General features: G+C 41.0%; 2 protein-coding genes across 2 annotated transcripts; both read left to right on the forward strand.

Annotated features, from left to right (window-relative positions):
- The first annotated feature begins 7,149 nt into the window (after positions 1–7,149).
- On the forward strand, positions 7,150–8,553 carry LOC134944207 (paraneoplastic antigen Ma1 homolog). The gene has a single exon (XM_063932790.1). The coding sequence runs from the start codon at positions 7,150–7,152 to the stop codon at positions 8,551–8,553; it is 1,404 nt and encodes a 467-aa protein (XP_063788860.1).
- Positions 8,554–16,777: 8,224 nt separating this feature from the next.
- On the forward strand, positions 16,778–18,181 carry LOC134944208 (paraneoplastic antigen Ma1 homolog). Its single transcript, XM_063932791.1, has one exon. It carries the CDS (start codon positions 16,778–16,780, stop codon positions 18,179–18,181), a length of 1,404 nt encoding a protein of 467 aa, XP_063788861.1.
- The last annotated feature ends 8,076 nt before the right edge of the window (positions 18,182–26,257 follow it).

Genomic DNA, 26,257 nt, shown 5'->3' on the forward strand with positions numbered 1-26,257 from the left:
GAGCAGTGGACTACTGTACCGTACTGCTATATATATATACTGGTGGTCAGCAAAATTCTGCACTGTCCTCCTACTATATACTGCGCACAACTAAAATGCAGCACAGGTATGGATGCATAGTATACTTGACGACACAGAGGTAGAGCAGTGGACTACTGTACCATACTGCTATATATATATACTAGTAGTCACAGCAAAATTCTGCACTGTCTTCCTACTATATACTACAATGCAGCACAGATATGAAGCGTTTTTCAGGCAGAGAACGTAGATATTTTCAGCACACTGAGCACAGATATTTGCAGCACACTGAGCACAGATATTTGCAGCACACTGAACACAGAAACTGAGAGAACGCAGCCACGTCCTCTCGCTATCATCTCCAAAGCACAAGTGAAAATGACGGCGACGCGCAGCTCCTTATATAGAATACGAATCTCGCGAGAATACGACAGCGGGATGATGATGTTCGGGCGCGCTCGGGTTAACCGAGCAATGCGGGAAGATCCGAGGCTGCCTCGGAACCGTGTAAAATGGGTGAAGTTCGGGGGGGTTCGGATCTCGAGGAACCAAACCCGCTCATCACTAATTAGAACCAAAATCAAAACACGAAACACGAAAAGTGCAAGCCGAACATCTCTATTAGTAACATAACTCTGTTAAATGATACATTGCTGTGAATCTGTTATGTTATTGAGTCCTTTATAAAAGGACATTGGTTAATAAATACATTGTGCAACAAAACCTTTAAATAAGTTCGTATTATGGGATTCTTCCTCGCCTCTCTGCAAAGATTGAAGTTCTAGGAGATCCGGTAAGAGAGAAAGAGACAAGGGGGTATATTTACTAAGCTCCCGATTTTGACCGAGATGGTGTTTTTTCTTCAAAGTGTCATCTCGGTCATTTACTAAACACAAATCTCGGCAGTGATGAGGGCATTCCTATTTTTTTTTAAGTCAACGGAAAAAAATACGAATGAATACACCATCGGTCAAATACGCCTGTTATTTGGTAGAACTCGGTAATTTACCAAGAATTCGTATTTGTATTTTTCACCGTGAAAGGTCCATTATGTTCGTGTTCAAGATAGAATCGTAAAAAAATACGACGAAAAAATAGACCTGCTTTTGAAAAGCGTGTTTACATGTATTGCACCCTCACCAAAAATTACACATATAGGCCCTCATTCTGAGTTGTTCGCTCGCAAGCTGCTTTTAGCAGCTTTGTACACGCTAAGCTGCCGCCTACTGGGAGTGAATCTTAGCTTAGCAAAATTGCGAACGAAAGATTCTCAAAATTGCGAATAGAAATTTCTAAGCAGTTTCTGAGTAGCTCGACACTTACTCTGCCACTGTGATCAGTTCAGTCAGTTTCGTTCCTGGTTTGATGTCACAAACACACCCAGCGTTCGCCCAGACACTCCCCCGTTTCTCCAGCCACTCCCGCGTTTTTCCCAGAAACGGCAGCATTTTTTCACACACACCCATAAAACGGCCAGTTTCCGCCCAGAAACATCCACTTCCTGTCAATCACATTACGATCACCAGAACGAAGAAAAAACCTCGTAATGCCGTGAGTAAAATACCAAAATTCTTAGCAAATTTACTTGGCGCAGTCGCAGTGCGAACATTGCGCATGCGCAGTTTGCGGAAAATCGCTGCGATGCGATGAAAAAGAACGAGCGAACAACTCGGAATGAGGGCCATAATTGTGATACTTTAAAAGGTCAATAAGTACAAGATTAACATCTCACCCTCAGAAATGGTAGAAATAGCGATTATCCACAACATTTTTATGTTTAAACCACAAAAATGTTTATTAAAATGTGAAAGTGTGTACATTGCAAACGTCAACAGACAGTGTTAACCCCACTTATGCATCTGCCATCTGCAGAGGCTGGCTTTATTTTTTTCGTGTAGCCTTGGAGGCTTCAGAGGTGGGGCCAGGGACATGAGCTCTTGATCTGCTTGACCTCCTTATTGGGGAGGTCACTGGGGTATTTATTGGAGTTGTAGTTCCTGAGCTAGTGCTCGCTTGTTGGGAGTGTAAAGCACTTGTGTTGTGGCTTAAGTTACTGAGTGTAGCATTTAATTGGTTATTGGAGGCCGTGTTATTGTCTATAATTCTACCCAGACTTTCTGTAAGGCTATTGTTCCTTTCAAGGAGATGCAGGTAGTTTTGGTGTTGCCTCATTTGTTCATCCAGAATGCGCTGTAAAGTGGTCATCATGGTGCTGTTTTCTGCCCGCATTTGCTCCAGACAAGTCGCCACACGACTGGTTTCCAAATGTTCTCTGCTGAGATTTCTACTTATGCGTGGCATGTAATGTGGCAGACTTGCCAGCAGCTGATTTTGTCTTTGGAGACACTCTGAATTGAGCCTCTGGTGGTTTGCCCAGTTGGCCCAAAATGTCTGCTCTTCAGTTTGAGCCAGTGGTGTACTTGGGCTCATTATTGGTTGCGGACTTGTTTGTTGTGGAGGCGGGGCCACAGGTACCGTGCTAGGTTGCGTTGTCTGTAATGGGCGGAGATCCAGAACAAACGTGGCATCAGTTTGCAGTGTCTGCTGGTCCGTGGGCATGCTGTCATCATCTGTGTGTGGTATAAGAATACAACATTGTAGTAATATGCAACATGTATTTTATACTTCTATCATATTGCTTTGCATTTATTATTCTGTTTGTCAAAAAATAACACACATATGTTTGTAACCACAACAAATATTTTTCTTAACGGAAGACCCTATTTTGTTTTAGGTTCGTGGTTTTGATTGATTTAAAAACATTAGACAATCAGGAATAGACAAAAAAACAATCATGTACAAACCCTGTTGAAGTAAGATGAGGCAGAAAACACAACATGAATGGCATAGTAGACCAACATTATTTCCTTTTTTGTAAGGTTGCAGGAGCAGGGACTTCTTTCCTCATGTTCCTTTTCTTTAATTATTTACACTATCTATACTCCATACTCCCTTTGATGGCACCTATCACCAGCTTTTCTAAACCTGTCCTATTTTGTCCTAAATGTAACAGTGATGAACACTGATATATATAGATCGAGGTATAGCCTTACATATATGTATAACTTTATATTTACTTGTCAGTGGATATAGTAATGTCCTCTATGTTAACATGATATCTTCACAACTATGAGGTAAACCTGTGGAAGCTTTGATGTATTTTCGGGCAAAATGTGCCTATTAATATTTGTGTTTAATGAATATTCTCATTAACAGGAATGATCAAATTTATAATCCCCTATATCCTGTATTTGGATTATAGTATGATTGTGTGGCAAATCTATAGATCCATTGGACTATGAATATGCCTCAGTAAACAGCAGGGCACGAGGAACTGTTAGAATTAGCTCGTGCTGCTGGCGGGAGAAACTTACTCACGAGGACTGGAAACTGCCCTCGTGGCCCTTGGGGCTCCTGTATAAAAGGGGGACCTGAAGTGCTGGAGGGGACTAGTGGGTGCGCCTCTGAGGGAGATACTCATCCTTCTCCCTGCCCGCCACAAAGAGCTGTGCTGTAGACATTGGCGGCGCAGTGGAGATGAGGTGATTCTCCAAACGAGCGATAGCACCCTGAAGCAACCGGAGCACCTAGCGGCTGTCTGCAAGAGCCGTACCGAGCGGTGACCAGCGCTATCAGCGGCCAGCGGCCGGAGCCGTGAAGAATCGGAGCCGCCGGGTGAACAGTGACCGGCGCGACCAAGCGGCAAACAACCGGAGCTGTACAGCGCGGAGAGCCGGGGGAAGCGATGACCGGTGAGACCAGAGGCTGGAGCCGTGAAGAATCGGAGAAGCCGGGGGAGCAGTGACCAGCGGCGCTGTGAAGATCAGAGCTGGGTGAGCGGTGACAGTTCAGAGCAGCGGCGGCCGGCGGGGCCGTGAAGATCCGATAGCCGGGGGAGCTGTGACCGGTGTGAGCAGCGTCAGTGACCAGCGGCGCTGTGAAGAGCAGAGACCGGCGCGGCCAGCGGTGATCAGCGGGATCAAGAGCCGGGGAAGCGGAGACCCTCGCGGCCAGCGGTGAGCAGAGGGAGCGGTGAATATAAACACAGCAATTACCGGCATCAAGGCAAGGCAGAGATCCCCCTTCATCCAGCACTGGCTAAGGTCAGGGTATCCGCTAAACCAACCCAGCCACGCCACTGATCCCCATCCCAGCCTATGCTACTAAGCATAGGACAGCCGCTCCATTGCCCACCAATGAGACGCTAGATGGGCGGAGCTACCCTATTAATATAGTGAGTGTCAGGAGGCACTCACCGAAGACATCGAAGGTCTGTAACTATATTTATATTGTGCACCTCTTCACTATAGACTTCACTATAGGCACACCAAGTACTGAAGTGGCAGCTATAAGTACTATCTATTTAAATATCTTTCACAAAATACTTGCAGCCACGTTTTATCTAAATTGCAATAGGGAACTATAAAACTATATGCTGTGGACAAAACAAAGTGTACCTTGGTACATTATGAAGATAAGCCGTACCACCTAAGATCAATTATTGGCTGTCTATATTTACTGCTGCTACCACCTACTATAGAGCTACAGTAGAGTATTTATTGTGGGGATTTAACATTACTGACAAGCCCAGAACTATTCATACAGTCAAGGGAAGCCTGTCAGCCTAGACTCAAAGGATACAGTTGCATTATTTGTAGCAGTATAAGTTCAGAGCCGCATTCATTGATACATACTACTGCAAAAGTATCAAAGTGACATTTGTGGACAAAGCTTACTCCTGCTCCCAGTTAAATATTCTTCAGGCAGTGTGACAGTCTACTCTATGGATACCAGCCTTTATTTTCAATGATTACCAGCTGCATTAATGTCATATACAAAGGAAAATTATTTATCACAGAGTTTCTGAAGTTTAACTTCTAGGAAATACGTTGCTCTGTACCAAAATCTATAGACTATATATGCATATATATCTAGTTACCTACATACTCAAAGGATAATTACAGAGGATAACCTCAGCAGGTTCAAGGGTGGACTTCAATAACTATTGTGGACTCTATTTAAATGTGTGACTAAAATATAATTCAGAATTGATATAGTTATATGTTTTAATGGTTCTAATATACTTCTTTATAAAGCTAATGACATCTATAGATAGATATATATAAATATAAGTAATTCTGAGTATGGTTATTAAGAATGTTATCTCAAGGGTATCATCGAGTATGAATTAATTACACATAGGGGTTTGTATACATTAGAGTGTAATTGATATATATAATATTTCTATGTATATATATATTCAAATGGTATTGCTAATGTATTTAAGTAAAATTTAAAACCAATGTTGTCTAGTACATTACTTCAATAAAAAGAATTAATAGAGGCGCTCATAAATTCCACATTCCATGTATTCACAGATTCAAAGAACAACCAAAGAATCAATTGCTTATAAAAAGAGGGTATACAGTTTTTATTTTTCACAATAATTGATAAAAAACCTTCTGGTGTAGATGATTATTAATAGTAGCTATCGTAATTACCACATACATATGTTTATAGATATAAAATTGCATAGGTTATCTGTGCTTTAATCAATTATATGTATAACATTCAAATTTCCACTAAACTAAAATAAATTAAAGTTCCAGGTAATGTCCCAGTGACTGCACGTTTTGGGTGTGCACTTCAATCAGAATTATTGTATAAATGACGGTGTGGAATTTAAGGTATTACCTCTCCAGAGGGGCTGGTGAACCCGAGCGTCCCCGGGTGAGTCCAAATTTTGCCCTGTAGATAATGCATCTTTGAGAAAGTCACGGGTCACGTGACGAAACGCGTCAGGACTCCTCCCCCACGTCTTTTCCACTGAACACCTATCCAGGTACCTTTGGCACGCAGATCCCCCTGCCTGTATTCTATCAGCGGCAGTAAGAGGTGACTACTCTTTTTGAAGATAATCCAACTGTGGGATCTGCACGGCGGCTAAAATTGGCCTCACCATCTTTCTACACTGCTGACTGTCGGCGGGCGGTGCACGTCCAGGCAGTCCGAAAGAAATATCACAGTGCTGCTTGATCTTTGTGGACGGCTTACACCAGATTGGCTTTCCGTTTGCCGTATGCTCCTGCCTGCACGGCTTACATTGGAACATCAGGTAACTGAGCCAAATTCTGCAGCAAGTGGAGACGTTTATTCATCTCACGCACTCTCCAGCTGCATTATCTACAGGGCAAAATTTGGACTCACCCGGGGACGCTCGGGTTCACCAGCCCCTCTGGAGAGGTAATACCTTAAATTCCACACCGTCATTTATACAATAATTCTGATTGAAGTGCACACCCAAAACGTGCAGTCACTGGGACATTACCTGGAACTTTAATTTATTTTAATTTATTTTAGTTTAGTGGAAATTTGAATGTTATACATATAATTGATTAAAGCACAGATAACCTATGCAATTTTATATCTATAAACATATGTATGTGGTAATTACGATAGCTACTATTAATAATCATCTACACCAGAAGGTTTTTTATCAATTATTGTGAAAAATAAAAACTGTATACCCTCTTTTTATAATCAATTGATTCTTTGGTTGTTCTTTGAATCTGTGAATACATGGAATGTGGAATTTATGAGCGCCTCTATTAATTCTTTTTATTGGGCTAAATTCGATAGGAGTTCCGCATATCTCCTTATAGCGGCGAACGTATATTCACACTATCAGTTCCAGGTTCATCTCATTTGAGATTGATTAGTTTATAGTTCAACACAGGCGCAGCAAAAGAGGTTCTCTCTCACTTGTTTTGTATAGTACATTACTTACCTATGTCGGTAGAGTGGAGATGAGCTGTGAGCAGCAAGAGAAGTAAGTAAACCTGTAAAGAAGAAAAAAGTTATAGAATATTGGGAGGGACTATTGTGGTTTATATTAGCTATATGTATATATATATGTGTATGTATATATATATATATGTGTATATATATATATACACATATCCTCAACTGGATTACAGGGTATTCTCAAATCTACCCTGAGCCTACTTACTTTAAGTGAATAGGATAAAGATTTGGGTGGAGGCACAACCTTAAGTATAATCACCCCGAAAAAAAACAAAACAGGGTTACATTTGGAGGCACTGCTGAGATCCGAACAAATAGATAGAAATGGAGTTTATAAAGGGGGAAGATATATATAGCTGGTGTAGAAACAAAGGAGTAGATGTACAGAAGACTGTAAGCATTTTGGGAAATTTTATGGAAATAATAGATGAAGATATCGTAAATGAAGTAAAGAAAATGTATGGAATCAAACAACCATATATTGTAGATAAGTGGAGAGGAGTTAATGATGAAATATGTGCCATTTTAATTAGTAATGATAATCAGCTTGATGCTTCTGTAATCCCAGCTAATATTTTAATTGAAAAGGCCCCTGGTAAGAAATGGAAAGTAATGTGGCCAGTAGATAGGTATGCGGAAGGAGGGGAGAAGGCCCTAATTAAGGAAGATAGTAAAGGAGAGAGTACCAGTGCGGGATGTTATCCTAACAATAGTCAGACATCTGAAGAAGATTCCTTAAGTAATCAGAAAATAGATCCTCAAGTTGAGAATGTGATGGATAAAGTGGTTAGTCATTTTGAACGCTGGCATTATGAAGGGGGATATAGGAGACTGAGAATCTTTTCGGGAGTAACTCCCGTTCCTACAGGAGAAGAGAGTTATGAAGTATGGAGAGAGGCAGCGGTACAACATTCAGAGGAGTGGAGATGTCCAGAGCATATTAAACAACAAAGAATCGTGGAAAGTTTGAGGGGACCCGCGATGGGAATCATTCATGCTACCAGAAGAAGTAACTCAAAATCAACTTTGAAAGACTATTTTGAAGCATTGGACTATTCTTTTGGAACTTTGGAAGATGTAGAGGACCTTCTATCTAAATTAAATCAAACTTATCAAGAGCCAAATGAAACCCTCACCACTTATATTTACCGTTTAGACAAAATTCTATACAAGCTTCTGGACAAAGGAGGGATTAATCCACACGAAATTGATGAGAGGCGATTGAAGCATATTTTGAGAGGGGCCTTGACTACGAACCCTGTAGCTCAACGTTTAAGGTGTAGTTTGCCCAGGGTGCCTGCTCCTACTTTAGGTGACTTAATAAAAGAAGTAAAACTAGAAGAGGTACAAATTGAAAACCGAGAGAAAAACTTAAAACGGGTTAAAGTGATTGTTCCTACCCCTGACGTTTCTTCAGTAAATGATCAATTGTTAAAGCTAATAGAGGAACAAAATAAGAAATTAGATCAGCTTATTTCTCTACAAAATACACCATCTGCCACGTCAAGAGTATCATCTTCTGGTCGGGGCAGAGGATTCAGTAGGAGACCCGTGGATAATTCTAATATCACTTGCTTCAAATGTGGACAATTAGGACATAGGTCCTTTGAGTGTAGTCAAGGAAGAAGTTTCCCTTCACTTCCAGCTACCATTGACAGACGTCAGCCTGGACAGTCGGAAAACGTAGAAGGGAGGTCGATGAACCCCGCACCGACTCCCAACCCATAATAGTCTGCACAATGGGGAGTACTCAGTGGCCTACTATTATTCCAGATGGAATGATGGGGCAGGCCCCTCTGATGACTGTGGTAATAAATGAACAACCGTGTACTGCCTTGCTTGATAGTGGGTCTCAAGTTTCCATTATTTTTGAAAGCTGGTATGCTCAATATCTGTCTGATGTTCCCTTGATGCCCTTTGATGGATTAACTATTTGGGGATTAAGTGAGCAGAAGTATCCCTATCTAGGATATGTAATTACTCAAATAGAATTTCCTCAACAACCATCTGGATCTCATGACCCATTACCTTTTTTAGCATTGGTGTGCCCTGACTCCCCTGAAGATAAAGGAGTAATATCAGTAATTTTAGGCACTAATTCAAATTTGTTCAAAATGCTATCTGATTGGTGTTTGGAGCAACAAAAGATATATACCCCAGCATCCATTGGTGTCCAGGAGATAGATTCGGGGACAGTAAACCGGGTAGAGTGTGATGTAAACACCACCACCTCATTAATACCTATTACTCCCTGTGACCCTGAAACGGAATTTATTAATAGAGTCTCCGAGTGTTTTCAGAACAGCGATATTACTATGGATGAGAAAAATCAATTAATTTTCCAATTCATGACTAGAAAGCCTGTTTTTTCTCTCCATGAATGGGATTTGGGCACCGCCATTGGAATTGAACATCGCATACACCTGACCAATGAGGCCCCTTTTAGAGAAAGATCTCGTCGTCTGGCTCCCGCTGATTTTGATGACGTCCGGCAGCATTTGAAAGGTTTATTGGAAAATCAAGTCATTGCTGATTCAGATAGTCCTTACGCATCTCCCATTGTAGTAGCTAGAAAGAAGAATGGAGATATCAGATTATGTGTGGATTATCGTACATTAAACAATCGTACCCTTCCTGATCAGTACACGGTACCCAAAGTGGAGGAAGCCTTGCATTGTTTGCAGGGCAGTAGATGGTTTTCTGTTCTGGATATGAGAAGTGGTTATTATCAGATACCGATGCATCCTGATGACCGACCTAAGACGGCTTTTATTTGTCCTATTGGATTCTTTGAGTTTCTAAAGATGCCACAAGGGATAAAAGGAGCCCCGGCCACTTTTCAGAGAACCATGGAACAAACGGTAGGGGATATGTGCTATAGAGAAGTCCTAGTATATCTAGATGACCTTATTGTATTTGGACGAACTCTGGAAGAACATAACAACCGATTGTTGAAAGTTTTGGATAGGTTACAGAAAAGAGGATTAAAACTATCTGTTGACAAATGCAAATTTTGCCAAACCACGGTGAAATATCTGGGCCATGTTGTTAGTCGTGATGGAATATCTACTGATCCTGATAAGGTTGCGGCTGTACAGAATTGGCCACGACCCAATACTTTGAAGGACCTTCGATCCTTTCTGGGATTCTGTGGGTACTATCGGAGGTTTGTGCCCCAGTATTCCAGAATTGCTCGTCCTTTAAATGATTTAACGAAAGGATACCCTTCTCACCACCATAGACAACTAAAGGATATTAGAAAAAATCTGAAAGACTATCACAAGCCACAAGAAGCTTTTGGTGATAGATGGACGCCAAATTGTGAGGAGGCCTTTGAAAAATTGAAATTTTATCTAACGCATTCTCCCGTTCTGGCCTATGCGAATCCTGAACTTCCTTATGAACTACATATCGATGCCTCATTTGAAGGAATAGGGGGAGTCTTATACCAACAACAAGAAACTGAGTTAAAACCCATTGCCTATGTTAGCCGAGGTCTATCCACAAGCGAGAAAAACTATGCTGTCCATAAATTAGAGTTTTTAGCACTAAAGTGGGCGGTAGTGGATAAGTTCCATGATTATTTGTATGGCGTACATTTCACTGTGCTCACGGACAATAATCCTTTAACATACATTAATACTACAGCTAAATTGGATGCCACCGGTCATAGGTGGTTAGCCGCCCTTTCTAATTACCAGTTCTCATTAAAATATAAGCCTGGCACACAGAATATAGATGCTGATGCTCTATCCCGACTTCCCCATCCTCTTTTTGTGAGTCCAAATGATGATTGGGTAGAAATACCGGCTCCTGCTTTTCAAGGATTATGTCATCAAATTAGATTGCTACCCAGTAGTTCCTCTGGAGCAGTACACTCGTTGGGAGCCACTGAAACTTCAATTCCTCCCATGTACTGTTGGATTAACACTCCTGAGTTAGAAGACTTACCCCTCATTTCTAAAGATCAACTGAGAGAGGATCAACACCAGGACCCCGAGATTGCTATTGTCATGGAATATTTAAGAGATTCTAAAAGAGCTATGGGAGGCAATGTTTCTTTCACAAGCAAAGCTTTACTGCGGCAGAGAAAGAGATTGGTATTCAAGCAAGGAATCCTGTTTAGAAAAACTACTACAAGAGAGGGGCATGATAAATATCAACTTGTTCTTCACAATATTCATATTCCTATGATTCTCCATTCTTTGCATAATAAACATGGACATTTGGGTGTGGAGAAGACATTACACCTAATACAAGAGAGAGTATACTGGCCTTATATGAGTAAGGATATTGAATACTATTGTAAAACTTGTAAGAATTGTGTTCTGAGAAAAAAATTACCCACTCCTACAGCCACCATGGTCAATTTAAGTAGCTCTGGGCCTATGGAATTGATCTGCATTGATTTTCTATCATTAGAAGGGCCCAATGGGAGGGAAAGTAATATTTTGGTGATCACTGATCATTTCACCCGTTACGCACAGGCCTATGTCACTCGGGACCAAAAAGCTTTGACAGTAGCTAAGACCCTTTGGGATCATTTCTTTGTACATTATGGACTTCCTGCCCGCATTCATACAGATCAAGGAAGAGACTTTGAAAGCAAGTTGATTAAAGAGCTGTGCATTTGTTGCGGGATAAAGAAGTCACGAACCTCACCTTATCATCCACAGGGGGACCCGCAACCTGAGCGATTTAATAGAACTCTGCTCGATATGTTAGGAACCTTAGATCCCAGGCATAAGCTCCAATGGAAGCGTTACATCAATCAACTTGTTCATGCTTACAATTGTACTCGAAATGAGTCGACTGGTTATTCACCTTATTCACTTATGTTCGGACGAGAAGCACGACTGCCTATAGACGTTTTTATGGGTCTTTCTGTTTCCTCTAAAAAACCTTCCACTTATAATACCTATGTCAATAATTTGAGGAAGGAACTAAAAGCCGCACATGAAGTTGCTAAAAGAGTATCCGAACAACATGGTGAAAAGAATAAACAGCGGTATGATGCTAAAGTCAAAGAACACGTGTTACTTCCTGGTGACCGAGTTTTATTGAGACGACTTGGGACTCCTAGAAAACAAAAATTATCCAACCGTTGGAAAGAAATTCCATATAGAATACTTAAACAATTACCTGACATTCCTGTATACCAACTGGTACCTGAGGATAAAGAAGGGCCTATACTAACTTACCACCGCCAACACTTGTTGCCCATAAGTCAAGACATTTCTTTCACTGCGGAGAAAGATATTTTTCATCCTAAAGTAGTGGGAGAGACAAGTTTTACAATCTCTACTTCTCCTGATTATCCACAAACTGATCGGTCCGAAACAGAAAGACTAGAGCAGGGATTTTTCTATAAAGAGGTTCCAATTGTCTATAGTGGGGACCTAGGTGAGCCATTAGCCACTCATTCTCCACAATCTGATTCTATACTCAAATTGGGAGGGAACTCTCGACCTTCTTCAACAAAACCCTGGAATATAAATGAACCCAATGATCCCCCTTGGGAGGATGCCTCCCCATATCCCTACAATGAGGTGGAACTACCTAGTCATTCCGATACTGTGGAGATCGATGAACACTCCCGACCTCAAAGGGAACGTAAGCCCCCTATAATTCTCACTTATGACCAGTTGGGGCACTCTTGCAATGAACCTAGAGTAGTTTATCCTAGTATTGTTTATACTTGGCCTTACTTTGGTTATATGGGAGGTCAACCACTCCCTATGTGTTAATTGTTTAGTAGTAATAAAATTTTGTTAAATGGTGCTCCGAATTTGAGAGTTAATAATTAATTTGGATCACCAGGGGGAGAAATGTAACAGTGATGAACACTGATATATATAGATCGAGGTATAGCCTTACATATATGTATAACTTTATATTTACTTGTCAGTGGATATAGTAATGTCCTCTATGTTAACATGATATCTTCACAACTATGAGGTAAACCTGAGGAAGCTTTGATGTATTTTCGGGCAAAATGTGCCTATTAATATTTGTGTTTAATGAATATTCTCATTAACAGGAATGATCAAATTTATAATCCCCTATATCCTGTATTTGGATTATTGTATGATTGTGTGGCAAATCTATAGATCCATTGGACTATGAATATGCCTCAGTAAACAGCAGGGCACGAGGAACTGTTAGAATTAGCTCGTGCTGCTGGTGGGAGAAACTTACTCACGAGGACTGGAAACTGCCCTCGTGGCCCTTGGGACTCCTGTATAAAAGGGGGATCTGAAGTGCTGGAGGGGACTAGTGGGTGCGCCTCTGAGGGAGATACTCATCCTTCTCCCTGCCCGCCACAAAGAGCTGTGCTGTAGACATTGGCGGCGCAGTGGAGATGAGGTGATTCTCCAAACGAGCGATAGCACCCTGAAGCAACCGGAGCACCTAGCGGCTGTCTGCAAGAGCCGTACCGAGCGGTGACCAGCGCTATCAGCGGCCAGCGGCCGGAGCCGTGAAGAATCGGAGCCGCCGGGTGAACAGTGACCGGCGCGACCAAGCGGCAAACAACCGGAGCTGTACAGCGCGGAGAGCCGGGGGAAGCGATGACCGGTGAGACCAGAGGCTGGAGCCGTGAAGAATCGGAGAAGCCGGGGGAGCAGTGACCAGCGGCGCTGTGAAGATCAGAGCTGGGTGAGCGGTGACAGTTCAGAGCAGCGGCGGCCGGCGGGGCCGTGAAGATCCGATAGCCGGGGGAGCTGTGACCGGTGTGAGCAGCGTCAGTGACCAGCGGCGCTGTGAGGAGCAGAGACCGGCGCGGCCAGCGGTGATCAGCGGGATCAAGAGCCGGGGAAGCGGAGACCCTCGCGGCCAGCGGTGAGCAGAGGGAGCGGTGAATATAAACACAGCAATTACCGGCATCAAGGCAAGGCAGAGATCCCCCTTCATCCAGCACTGGCTAAGGTCAGGGTATCCGCTAAACCAACCCAGCCACGCCACTGATCCCCATCCCAGCCTATGCTACTAAGCATAGGACAGCCGCTCCATTGCCCACCAATGAGACGCTAGATGGGCGGAGCTACCCTATTAATATAGTGAGTGTCAGGAGGCACTCACCGAAGACATCGAAGGTCTGTAACTATATTTATATTGTGCACCTCTTCACTATAGACTTCACTATAGGCACACCAAGTACTGAAGTGGCAGCTATAAGTACTATCTATTTAAATATCTTTCACAAAATACTTGCAGCCACGTTTTATCTAAATTGCAATAGGGAACTATAAAACTATATGCTGTGGACAAAACAAAGTGTACCTTGGTACATTATGAAGATAAGCCGTACCACCTAAGATCAATTATTGGCTGTCTATATTTACTGCTGCTACCACCTACTATAGAGCTACAGTAGAGTATTTATTGTGGGGATTTAACATTACTGACAAGCCCAGAACTATTCATACAGTCAAGGGAAGCCTGTCAGCCTAGACTCAAAGGATACAGTTGCATTATTTGTAGCAGTATAAGTTCAGAGCCGCATTCATTGATACATACTACTGCAAAAGTATCAAAGTGACATTTGTGGACAAAGCTTACTCCTGCTCCCAGTTAAATATTCTTCAGGCAGTGTGACAGTCTACTCTATGGATACCAGCCTTTATTTTCAATGATTACCAGCTGCATTAATGTCATATACAAAGGAAAATTATTTATCACAGAGTTTCTGAAGTTTAACTCCTAGGAAATACGTTGCTCTGTACCAAAATCTATAGAATATATATGCATATATATCTAGTTACCTACATACTCAAAGGATAATTACAGAGGATAACCCCAGCAGGTTCAAGGGTGGACTTCAATAACTATTGCGGACTCTATTTAAATGTGTGACTAAAATATAATTCAGAATTGATATAGTTATATGTTTTAATGGTTCTAATATACTTCTTTATAAAGCTAATGACATCTATAGATAGATATATATAAATATAAGTAATTCTGAGTATGGTTATTAAGAATGTTATCTCAAGGGTATCATCGAGTATGAATTAATTACACATAGGGGTTTGTATACATTAGAGTGTAATTGATATATATAATATTTCTATGTATATATATATTCAAATGGTATTGCTAATGTATTTAAGTAAAATTTAAAACCAATGTTGTCTAGTACATTACTTCAATAAAAAGAATTAATAGAGGCGCTCATAAATTCCACATTCCATGTATTCACAGATTCAAAGAACAACCAAAGAATCAATTGATTATAAAAAGAGGGTATACAGTTTTTATTTTTCACAATAATTGATAAAAAACCTTCTGGTGTAGATGATTATTAATAGTAGCTATCGTAATTACCACATACATATGTTTATAGATATAAAATTGCATAGGTTATCTGTGCTTTAATCAATTATATGTATAACATTCAAATTTCCACTAAACTAAAATAAATTAAAGTTCCAGGTAATGTCCCAGTGACTGCACGTTTTGGGTGTGCACTTCAATCAGAATTATTGTATAAATGACGGTGTGGAATTTAAGGTATTACCTCTCCAGAGGGGCTGGTGAACCCGAGCGTCCCCGGGTGAGTCCAAATTTTGCCCTGTAGATAATGCATCTTTGAGAAAGTCACGGGTCACGTGACGAAACGCGTCAGGACTCCTCCCCCACGTCTTTTCCACTGAACACCTATCCAGGTACCTTTGGCACGCAGATCCCCCTGCCTGTATTCTATCAGCGGCAGTAAGAGGTGACTACTCTTTTTGAAGATAATCCAACTGTGGGATCTGCACGGCGGCTAAAATTGGCCTCACCATCTTTCTACACTGCTGACTGTCGGCGGGCGGTGCACGTCCAGGCAGTCCGAAAGAAATATCACAGTGCTGCTTGATCTTTGTGGACGGCTTACACCAGATTGGCTTTCCGTTTGCCGTATGCTCCTGCCTGCACGGCTTACATTGGAACATCAGGTAACTGAGCCAAATTCTGCAGCAAGTGGAGACGTTTATTCATCTCACGCACTCTCCAGCTGCATTATCTACAGGGCAAAATTTGGACTCACCCGGGGACGCTCGGGTTCACCAGCCCCTCTGGAGAGGTAATACCTTAAATTCCACACCGTCATTTATACAATAATTCTGATTGAAGTGCACACCCAAAACGTGCAGTCACTGGGACATTACCTGGAACTTTAATTTATTTTAATTTATTTTAGTTTAGTGGAAATTTGAATGTTATACATATAATTGATTAAAGCACAGATAACCTATGCAATTTTATATCTATAAACATATGTATGTGGTAATTACGATAGCTACTATTAATAATCATCTACACCAGAAGGTTTTTTATCAATTATTGTGAAAAATAAAAACTGTATACCCTCTTTTTATAATCAATTGATTCTTTGGTTGTTCTTTGAATCTGTGAATACATGGAATGTGGAATTTATGAGCGCCTCTATTAATTCTTTTTATTGGGCTAAATTCGATAGGAGTTCCGCATATCTCCTTATAGCGGCGAACGTATATTCACACTATCAGTTCCAGGTTCATCTCATTTGAGATTGATTAGTTTATAGTTCAACACAGGCGCAGCAAAAGAGGTTCTCTCTCACTTGTTTTGTATAGTACATTACTTACCTATGTCGGTAGAGTGGAGATGAGCTGTGAGCAGCAAGAGAAGTAAGTAAACCTGTAAAGAAGAAAAAAGTTATAGAATATTGGGAGGGACTATTGTGGTTTATATTAGCTATATGTATATATATATGTGTATGTATATATATATATATGTGTATATATATATATACACATATCCTCAACTGGATTACAGGGTATTCTCAAATCTACCCTGAGCCTACTTACTTTAAGTGAATAGGATAAAGATTTGGGTGGAGGCACAACCTTAAGTATAATCACCCCGAAAAAAAACAAAACAGGGTTACATTTGGAGGCACTGCTGAGATCCGAACAAATAGATAGAAATGGAGTTTATAAAGGGGGAAGATATATATAGCTGGTGTAGAAACAAAGGAGTAGATGTACAGAAGACTGTAAGCATTTTGGGAAATTTTATGGAAATAATAGATGAAGATATCGTAAATGAAGTAAAGAAAATGTATGGAATCAAACAACCATATATTGTAGATAAGTGGAGAGGAGTTAATGATGAAATATGTGCCATTTTAATTAGTAATGATAATCAGCTTGATGCTTCTGTAATCCCAGCTAATATTTTAATTGAAAAGGCCCCTGGTAAGAAATGGAAAGTAATGTGGCCAGTAGATAGGTATGCGGAAGGAGGGGAGAAGGCCCTAATTAAGGAAGATAGTAAAGGAGAGAGTACCAGTGCGGGATGTTATCCTAACAATAGTCAGACATCTGAAGAAGATTCCTTAAGTAATCAGAAAATAGATCCTCAAGTTGAGAATGTGATGGATAAAGTGGTTAGTCATTTTGAACGCTGGCATTATGAAGGGGGATATAGGAGACTGAGAATCTTTTCGGGAGTAACTCCCGTTCCTACAGGAGAAGAGAGTTATGAAGTATGGAGAGAGGCAGCGGTACAACATTCAGAGGAGTGGAGATGTCCAGAGCATATTAAACAACAAAGAATCGTGGAAAGTTTGAGGGGACCCGCGATGGGAATCATTCATGCTACCAGAAGAAGTAACTCAAAATCAACTTTGAAAGACTATTTTGAAGCATTGGACTATTCTTTTGGAACTTTGGAAGATGTAGAGGACCTTCTATCTAAATTAAATCAAACTTATCAAGAGCCAAATGAAACCCTCACCACTTATATTTACCGTTTAGACAAAATTCTATACAAGCTTCTGGACAAAGGAGGGATTAATCCACACGAAATTGATGAGAGGCGATTGAAGCATATTTTGAGAGGGGCCTTGACTACGAACCCTGTAGCTCAACGTTTAAGGTGTAGTTTGCCCAGGGTGCCTGCTCCTACTTTAGGTGACTTAATAAAAGAAGTAAAACTAGAAGAGGTACAAATTGAAAACCGAGAGAAAAACTTAAAACGGGTTAAAGTGATTGTTCCTACCCCTGACGTTTCTTCAGTAAATGATCAATTGTTAAAGCTAATAGAGGAACAAAATAAGAAATTAGATCAGCTTATTTCTCTACAAAATACACCATCTGCCACGTCAAGAGTATCATCTTCTGGTCGGGGCAGAGGATTCAGTAGGAGACCCGTGGATAATTCTAATATCACTTGCTTCAAATGTGGACAATTAGGACATAGGTCCTTTGAGTGTAGTCAAGGAAGAAGTTTCCCTTCACTTCCAGCTACCATTGACAGACGTCAGCCTGGACAGTCGGAAAACGTAGAAGGGAGGTCGATGAACCCCGCACCGACTCCCAACCCATAATAGTCTGCACAATGGGGAGTACTCAGTGGCCTACTATTATTCCAGATGGAATGATGGGGCAGGCCCCTCTGATGACTGTGGTAATAAATGAACAACCGTGTACTGCCTTGCTTGATAGTGGGTCTCAAGTTTCCATTATTTTTGAAAGCTGGTATGCTCAATATCTGTCTGATGTTCCCTTGATGCCCTTTGATGGATTAACTATTTGGGGATTAAGTGAGCAGAAGTATCCCTATCTAGGATATGTAATTACTCAAATAGAATTTCCTCAACAACCATCTGGATCTCATGACCCATTACCTTTTTTAGCATTGGTGTGCCCTGACTCCCCTGAAGATAAAGGAGTAATATCAGTAATTTTAGGCACTAATTCAAATTTGTTCAAAATGCTATCTGATTGGTGTTTGGAGCAACAAAAGATATATACCCCAGCATCCATTGGTGTCCAGGAGATAGATTCGGGGACAGTAAACCGGGTAGAGTGTGATGTAAACACCACCACCTCATTAATACCTATTACTCCCTGTGACCCTGAAACGGAATTTATTAATAGAGTCTCCGAGTGTTTTCAGAACAGCGATATTACTATGGATGAGAAAAATCAATTAATTTTCCAATTCATGACTAGAAAGCCTGTTTTTTCTCTCCATGAATGGGATTTGGGCACCGCCATTGGAATTGAACATCGCATACACCTGACCAATGAGGCCCCTTTTAGAGAAAGATCTCGTCGTCTGGCTCCCGCTGATTTTGATGACGTCCGGCAGCATTTGAAAGGTTTATTGGAAAATCAAGTCATTGCTGATTCAGATAGTCCTTACGCATCTCCCATTGTAGTAGCTAGAAAGAAGAATGGAGATATCAGATTATGTGTGGATTATCGTACATTAAACAATCGTACCCTTCCTGATCAGTACACGGTACCCAAAGTGGAGGAAGCCTTGCATTGTTTGCAGGGCAGTAGATGGTTTTCTGTTCTGGATATGAGAAGTGGTTATTATCAGATACCGATGCATCCTGATGACCGACCTAAGACGGCTTTTATTTGTCCTATTGGATTCTTTGAGTTTCTAAAGATGCCACAAGGGATAAAAGGAGCCCCGGCCACTTTTCAGAGAACCATGGAACAAACGGTAGGGGATATGTGCTATAGAGAAGTCCTAGTATATCTAGATGACCTTATTGTATTTGGACGAACTCTGGAAGAACATAACAACCGATTGTTGAAAGTTTTGGATAGGTTACAGAAAAGAGGATTAAAACTATCTGTTGACAAATGCAAATTTTGCCAAACCACGGTGAAATATCTGGGCCATGTTGTTAGTCGTGATGGAATATCTACTGATCCTGATAAGGTTGCGGCTGTACAGAATTGGCCACGACCCAATACTTTGAAGGACCTTCGATCCTTTCTGGGATTCTGTGGGTACTATCGGAGGTTTGTGCCCCAGTATTCCAGAATTGCTCGTCCTTTAAATGATTTAACGAAAGGATACCCTTCTCACCACCATAGACAACTAAAGGATATTAGAAAAAATCTGAAAGACTATCACAAGCCACAAGAAGCTTTTGGTGATAGATGGACGCCAAATTGTGAGGAGGCCTTTGAAAAATTGAAATTTTATCTAACGCATTCTCCCGTTCTGGCCTATGCGAATCCTGAACTTCCTTATGAACTACATATCGATGCCTCATTTGAAGGAATAGGGGGAGTCTTATACCAACAACAAGAAACTGAGTTAAAACCCATTGCCTATGTTAGCCGAGGTCTATCCACAAGCGAGAAAAACTATGCTGTCCATAAATTAGAGTTTTTAGCACTAAAGTGGGCGGTAGTGGATAAGTTCCATGATTATTTGTATGGCGTACATTTCACTGTGCTCACGGACAATAATCCTTTAACATACATTAATACTACAGCTAAATTGGATGCCACCGGTCATAGGTGGTTAGCCGCCCTTTCTAATTACCAGTTCTCATTAAAATATAAGCCTGGCACACAGAATATAGATGCTGATGCTCTATCCCGACTTCCCCATCCTCTTTTTGTGAGTCCAAATGATGATTGGGTAGAAATACCGGCTCCTGCTTTTCAAGGATTATGTCATCAAATTAGATTGCTACCCAGTAGTTCCTCTGGAGCAGTACACTCGTTGGGAGCCACTGAAACTTCAATTCCTCCCATGTACTGTTGGATTAACACTCCTGAGTTAGAAGACTTACCCCTCATTTCTAAAGATCAACTGAGAGAGGATCAACACCAGGACCCCGAGATTGCTATTGTCATGGAATATTTAAGAGATTCTAAAAGAGCTATGGGAGGCAATGTTTCTTTCACAAGCAAAGCTTTACTGCGGCAGAGAAAGAGATTGGTATTCAAGCAAGGAATCCTGTTTAGAAAAACTACTACAAGAGAGGGGCATGATAAATATCAACTTGTTCTTCACAATATTCATATTCCTATGATTCTCCATTCTTTGCATAATAAACATGGACATTTGGGTGTGGAGAAGACATTACACCTAATACAAGAGAGAGTATACTGGCCTTATATGAGTAAGGATATTGAATACTATTGTAAAACTTGTAAGAATTGTGTTCTGAGAAAAAAATTACCCACTCCTACAGCCACCATGGTCAATTTAAGTAGCTCTGGGCCTATGGAATTGATCTGCATTGATTTTCTATCATTAGAAGGGCCCAATGGGAGGGAAAGTAATATTTTGGTGATCACTGATCATTTCACCCGTTACGCACAGGCCTATGTCACTCGGGACCAAAAAGCTTTGACAGTAGCTAAGACCCTTTGGGATCATTTCTTTGTACATTATGGACTTCCTGCCCGCATTCATACAGATCAAGGAAGAGACTTTGAAAGCAAGTTGATTAAAGAGCTGTGCATTTGTTGCGGGATAAAGAAGTCACGAACCTCACCTTATCATCCACAGGGGGACCCGCAACCTGAGCGATTTAATAGAACTCTGCTCGATATGTTAGGAACCTTAGATCCCAGGCATAAGCTCCAATGGAAGCGTTACATCAATCAACTTGTTCATGCTTACAATTGTACTCGAAATGAGTCGACTGGTTATTCACCTTATTCACTTATGTTCGGACGAGAAGCACGACTGCCTATAGACGTTTTTATGGGTCTTTCTGTTTCCTCTAAAAAACCTTCCACTTATAATACCTATGTCAATAATTTGAGGAAGGAACTAAAAGCCGCACATGAAGTTGCTAAAAGAGTATCCGAACAACATGGTGAAAAGAATAAACAGCGGTATGATGCTAAAGTCAAAGAACACGTGTTACTTCCTGGTGACCGAGTTTTATTGAGACGACTTGGGACTCCTAGAAAACAAAAATTATCCAACCGTTGGAAAGAAATTCCATATAGAATACTTAAACAATTACCTGACATTCCTGTATACCAACTGGTACCTGAGGATAAAGAAGGGCCTATACTAACTTACCACCGCCAACACTTGTTGCCCATAAGTCAAGACATTTCTTTCACTGCGGAGAAAGATATTTTTCATCCTAAAGTAGTGGGAGAGACAAGTTTTACAATCTCTACTTCTCCTGATTATCCACAAACTGATCGGTCCGAAACAGAAAGACTAGAGCAGGGATTTTTCTATAAAGAGGTTCCAATTGTCTATAGTGGGGACCTAGGTGAGCCATTAGCCACTCATTCTCCACAATCTGATTCTATACTCAAATTGGGAGGGAACTCTCGACCTTCTTCAACAAAACCCTGGAATATAAATGAACCCAATGATCCCCCTTGGGAGGATGCCTCCCCATATCCCTACAATGAGGTGGAACTACCTAGTCATTCCGATACTGTGGAGATCGATGAACACTCCCGACCTCAAAGGGAACGTAAGCCCCCTATAATTCTCACTTATGACCAGTTGGGGCACTCTTGCAATGAACCTAGAGTAGTTTATCCTAGTATTGTTTATACTTGGCCTTACTTTGGTTATATGGGAGGTCAACCACTCCCTATGTGTTAATTGTTTAGTAGTAATAAAATTTTGTTAAATGGTGCTCCGAATTTGAGAGTTAATAATTAATTTGGATCACCAGGGGGAGAAATGTAACAGTGATGAACACTGATATATATAGATCGAGGTATAGCCTTACATATATGTATAACTTTATATTTACTTGTCAGTGGATATAGTAATGTCCTCTATGTTAACATGATATCTTCACAACTATGAGGTAAACCTGAGGAAGCTTTGATGTATTTTCGGGCAAAATGTGCCTATTAATATTTGTGTTTAATGAATATTCTCATTAACAGGAATGATCAAATTTATAATCCCCTATATCCTGTATTTGGATTATTGTATGATTGTGTGGCAAATCTATAGATCCATTGGACTATGAATATGCCTCAGTAAACAGCAGGGCACGAGGAACTGTTAGAATTAGCTCGTGCTGCTGGTGGGAGAAACTTACTCACGAGGACTGGAAACTGCCCTCGTGGCCCTTGGGACTCCTGTATAAAAGGGGGATCTGAAGTGCTGGAGGGGACTAGTGGGTGCGCCTCTGAGGGAGATACTCATCCTTCTCCCTGCCCGCCACAAAGAGCTGTGCTGTAGACATTGGCGGCGCAGTGGAGATGAGGTGATTCTCCAAACGAGCGATAGCACCCTGAAGCAACCGGAGCACCTAGCGGCTGTCTGCAAGAGCCGTACCGAGCGGTGACCAGCGCTATCAGCGGCCAGCGGCCGGAGCCGTGAAGAATCGGAGCCGCCGGGTGAACAGTGACCGGCGCGACCAAGCGGCAAACAACCGGAGCTGTACAGCGCGGAGAGCCGGGGGAAGCGATGACCGGTGAGACCAGAGGCTGGAGCCGTGAAGAATCGGAGAAGCCGGGGGAGCAGTGACCAGCGGCGCTGTGAAGATCAGAGCTGGGTGAGCGGTGACAGTTCAGAGCAGCGGCGGCCGGCGGGGCCGTGAAGATCCGATAGCCGGGGGAGCTGTGACCGGTGTGAGCAGCGTCAGTGACCAGCGGCGCTGTGAGGAGCAGAGACCGGCGCGGCCAGCGGTGATCAGCGGGATCAAGAGCCGGGGAAGCGGAGACCCTCGCGGCCAGCGGTGAGCAGAGGGAGCGGTGAATATAAACACAGCAATTACCGGCATCAAGGCAAGGCAGAGATCCCCCTTCATCCAGCACTGGCTAAGGTCAGGGTATCCGCTAAACCAACCCAGCCACGCCACTGATCCCCATCCCAGCCTATGCTACTAAGCATAGGACAGCCGCTCCATTGCCCACCAATGAGACGCTAGATGGGCGGAGCTACCCTATTAATATAGTGAGTGTCAGGAGGCACTCACCGAAGACATCGAAGGTCTGTAACTATATTTATATTGTGCACCTCTTCACTATAGACTTCACTATAGGCACACCAAGTACTGAAGTGGCAGCTATAAGTACTATCTATTTAAATATCTTTCACAAAATACTTGCAGCCACGTTTTATCTAAATTGCAATAGGGAACTATAAAACTATATGCTGTGGACAAAACAAAGTGTACCTTGGTACATTATGAAGATAAGCCGTACCACCTAAGATCAATTATTGGCTGTCTATATTTACTGCTGCTACCACCTACTATAGAGCTACAGTAGAGTATTTATTGTGGGGATTTAACATTACTGACAAGCCCAGAACTATTCATACAGTCAAGGGAAGCCTGTCAGCCTAGACTCAAAGGATACAGTTGCATTATTTGTAGCAGTATAAGTTCAGAGCCGCATTCATTGATACATACTACTGCAAAAGTATCAAAGTGACATTTGTGGACAAAGCTTACTCCTGCTCCCAGTTAAATATTCTTCAGGCAGTGTGACAGTCTACTCTATGGATACCAGCCTTTATTTTCAATGATTACCAGCTGCATTAATGTCATATACAAAGGAAAATTATTTATCACAGAGTTTCTGAAGTTTAACTCCTAGGAAATACGTTGCTCTGTACCAAAATCTATAGAATATATATGCATATATATCTAGTTACCTACATACTCAAAGGATAATTACAGAGGATAACCCCAGCAGGTTCAAGGGTGGACTTCAATAACTATTGCGGACTCTATTTAAATGTGTGACTAAAATATAATTCAGAATTGATATAGTTATATGTTTTAATGGTTCTAATATACTTCTTTATAAAGCTAATGACATCTATAGATAGATATATATAAATATAAGTAATTCTGAGTATGGTTATTAAGAATGTTATCTCAAGGGTATCATCGAGTATGAATTAATTACACATAGGGGTTTGTATACATTAGAGTGTAATTGATATATATAATATTTCTATGTATATATATATATTCAAATGGTATTGCTAATGTATTTAAGTAAAATTTAAAACCAATGTTGTCTAGTACATTACTTACCTATGTCGGTAGAGTGGAGATGAGCTGTGAGCAGCAAGAGAAGTAAGTAAACCTGTAAAGAAGAAAAAAGTTATAGAATATTGGGAGGGACTATTGTGGTTTATATTAGCTATATGTATATATATATGTGTATGTATATATATATATGTGTGTATATATATGTATATATATATATATATATATATATATACACATATCCTCAACTGGATTACAGGGTATTCCCAAATCTACCCTGAGCCTACTTACTTTAAGTGAATAGGATAAAGATTTGGGTGGAGGCACAACCTTACGTATAATCACCCCGAAAAAAAAAAAAAGAAAAACAGGGTTACATGTAGTATAACTGTGCTTTTCAAGGTTTGCAGATTTAATTATGTACTGTGTTATGGGCGCTGCGGATCCCTTGTGCCGCCATATAAATCAAGGAAAATATTAATAATTAGATTAAAACCCAATAAGCAATGATACTCATGTGCTGAAGCTTGCCCAGCAGATTATGGTGTGCACTTTAATAAGCATTATATTACTGTATACCTCAAGTGTGCACTCATGTAGTTTGGTTGCTTTAGTGAGGAGGTGTTCAGCCCTTTACATTAATGTTTGTTTTAGTAGAAAAAAAAATTATACTGACGCTGCATTACTGTGTGTTTGTTTCGTTGACATAATTATCAAAAGTACACTGTGTTTGTAAGTGTTCAGATGTGTTATTTTATGGACTCACCAGCCAGATGAGGGGATTCTGCTTCCCGTGTTGGGGAAGGTGCCAGTAATTGTGATGGTAGCCATGAGGACACAGTAGAGATGCCTCTGTGAGGCGGAGATGCAGATGTGGGCATCGGGAGATCTGGCCGTGGTCTTTTCAACTCCACGTGTTTGCGGCTGGATGTTGGTTGTCCTGTGCGCATTTGCGGACTAAGGTGTGGCCTGGATGGGACTATGGAAAAACGCAATACATTAGTGTTTTTTCAAAAATATATTTTGGCTAAAAAACCCATAAAGGATACTTTACCTGTAGTAGCAGCAGCATCCTCCTGTGCAACATTTGTCCTGCTACTACGGGCTGCTCTTCTTTGTGACACTGAAAAATATTTAGCAGTATGGTATGTATTTTTGCCAAAACATTTACAACATGATAATCAACATTAGCCATGTAGCCATTAGGAAAATTAAAACCATACCTGTGTTTTGAAAATTGTTATTAAAAATAGTCCGCCATATATTGTCGTCAGCAAGTACAGATATAATATACATCTAAAAATACAACAACATGACCACACCTGCTTACTTTACCAAAAACACCTATGCTTACTACAACATAGATGTTTGCCACAAACAAGGAATGTGCAGTAAAACACTACATAACAAATGCTATATTCAAATACCACATATGCTTACAACTTATACATACAGTAGAACTGACAAAAATCAGCTGCAGCAAATATACCATCTGATACTGAAATCAAAAAACCATGCTAAGCACATTCAACATAAATGGATAAAGGTAATGGTTACAACTAGGAACACAACGTTTTATACACATCACTACTTCAACAATTTGTACCAGACAACGTAAGCCAATATTAATAGGTTTAAACATTAAACTATCAAACTGGGAACATACAAATTGCAAAAAATACAGTATGGTCTGAGCCC

Source organism: Pseudophryne corroboree, chromosome 7, assembly GCF_028390025.1.
Source record: "Pseudophryne corroboree isolate aPseCor3 chromosome 7, aPseCor3.hap2, whole genome shotgun sequence".
Lineage (NCBI taxonomy): Eukaryota > Metazoa > Chordata > Amphibia > Anura > Myobatrachidae > Pseudophryne > Pseudophryne corroboree.

Coding starts and splice junctions, on each gene's coding strand:
- LOC134944208 (XM_063932791.1), top strand. CDS start 16,778: ATGGAGTTTATAAAGGGGGAAGATATATATAGCTGGTGTAGAAACAAA.
- LOC134944207 (XM_063932790.1), top strand. CDS start 7,150: ATGGAGTTTATAAAGGGGGAAGATATATATAGCTGGTGTAGAAACAAA.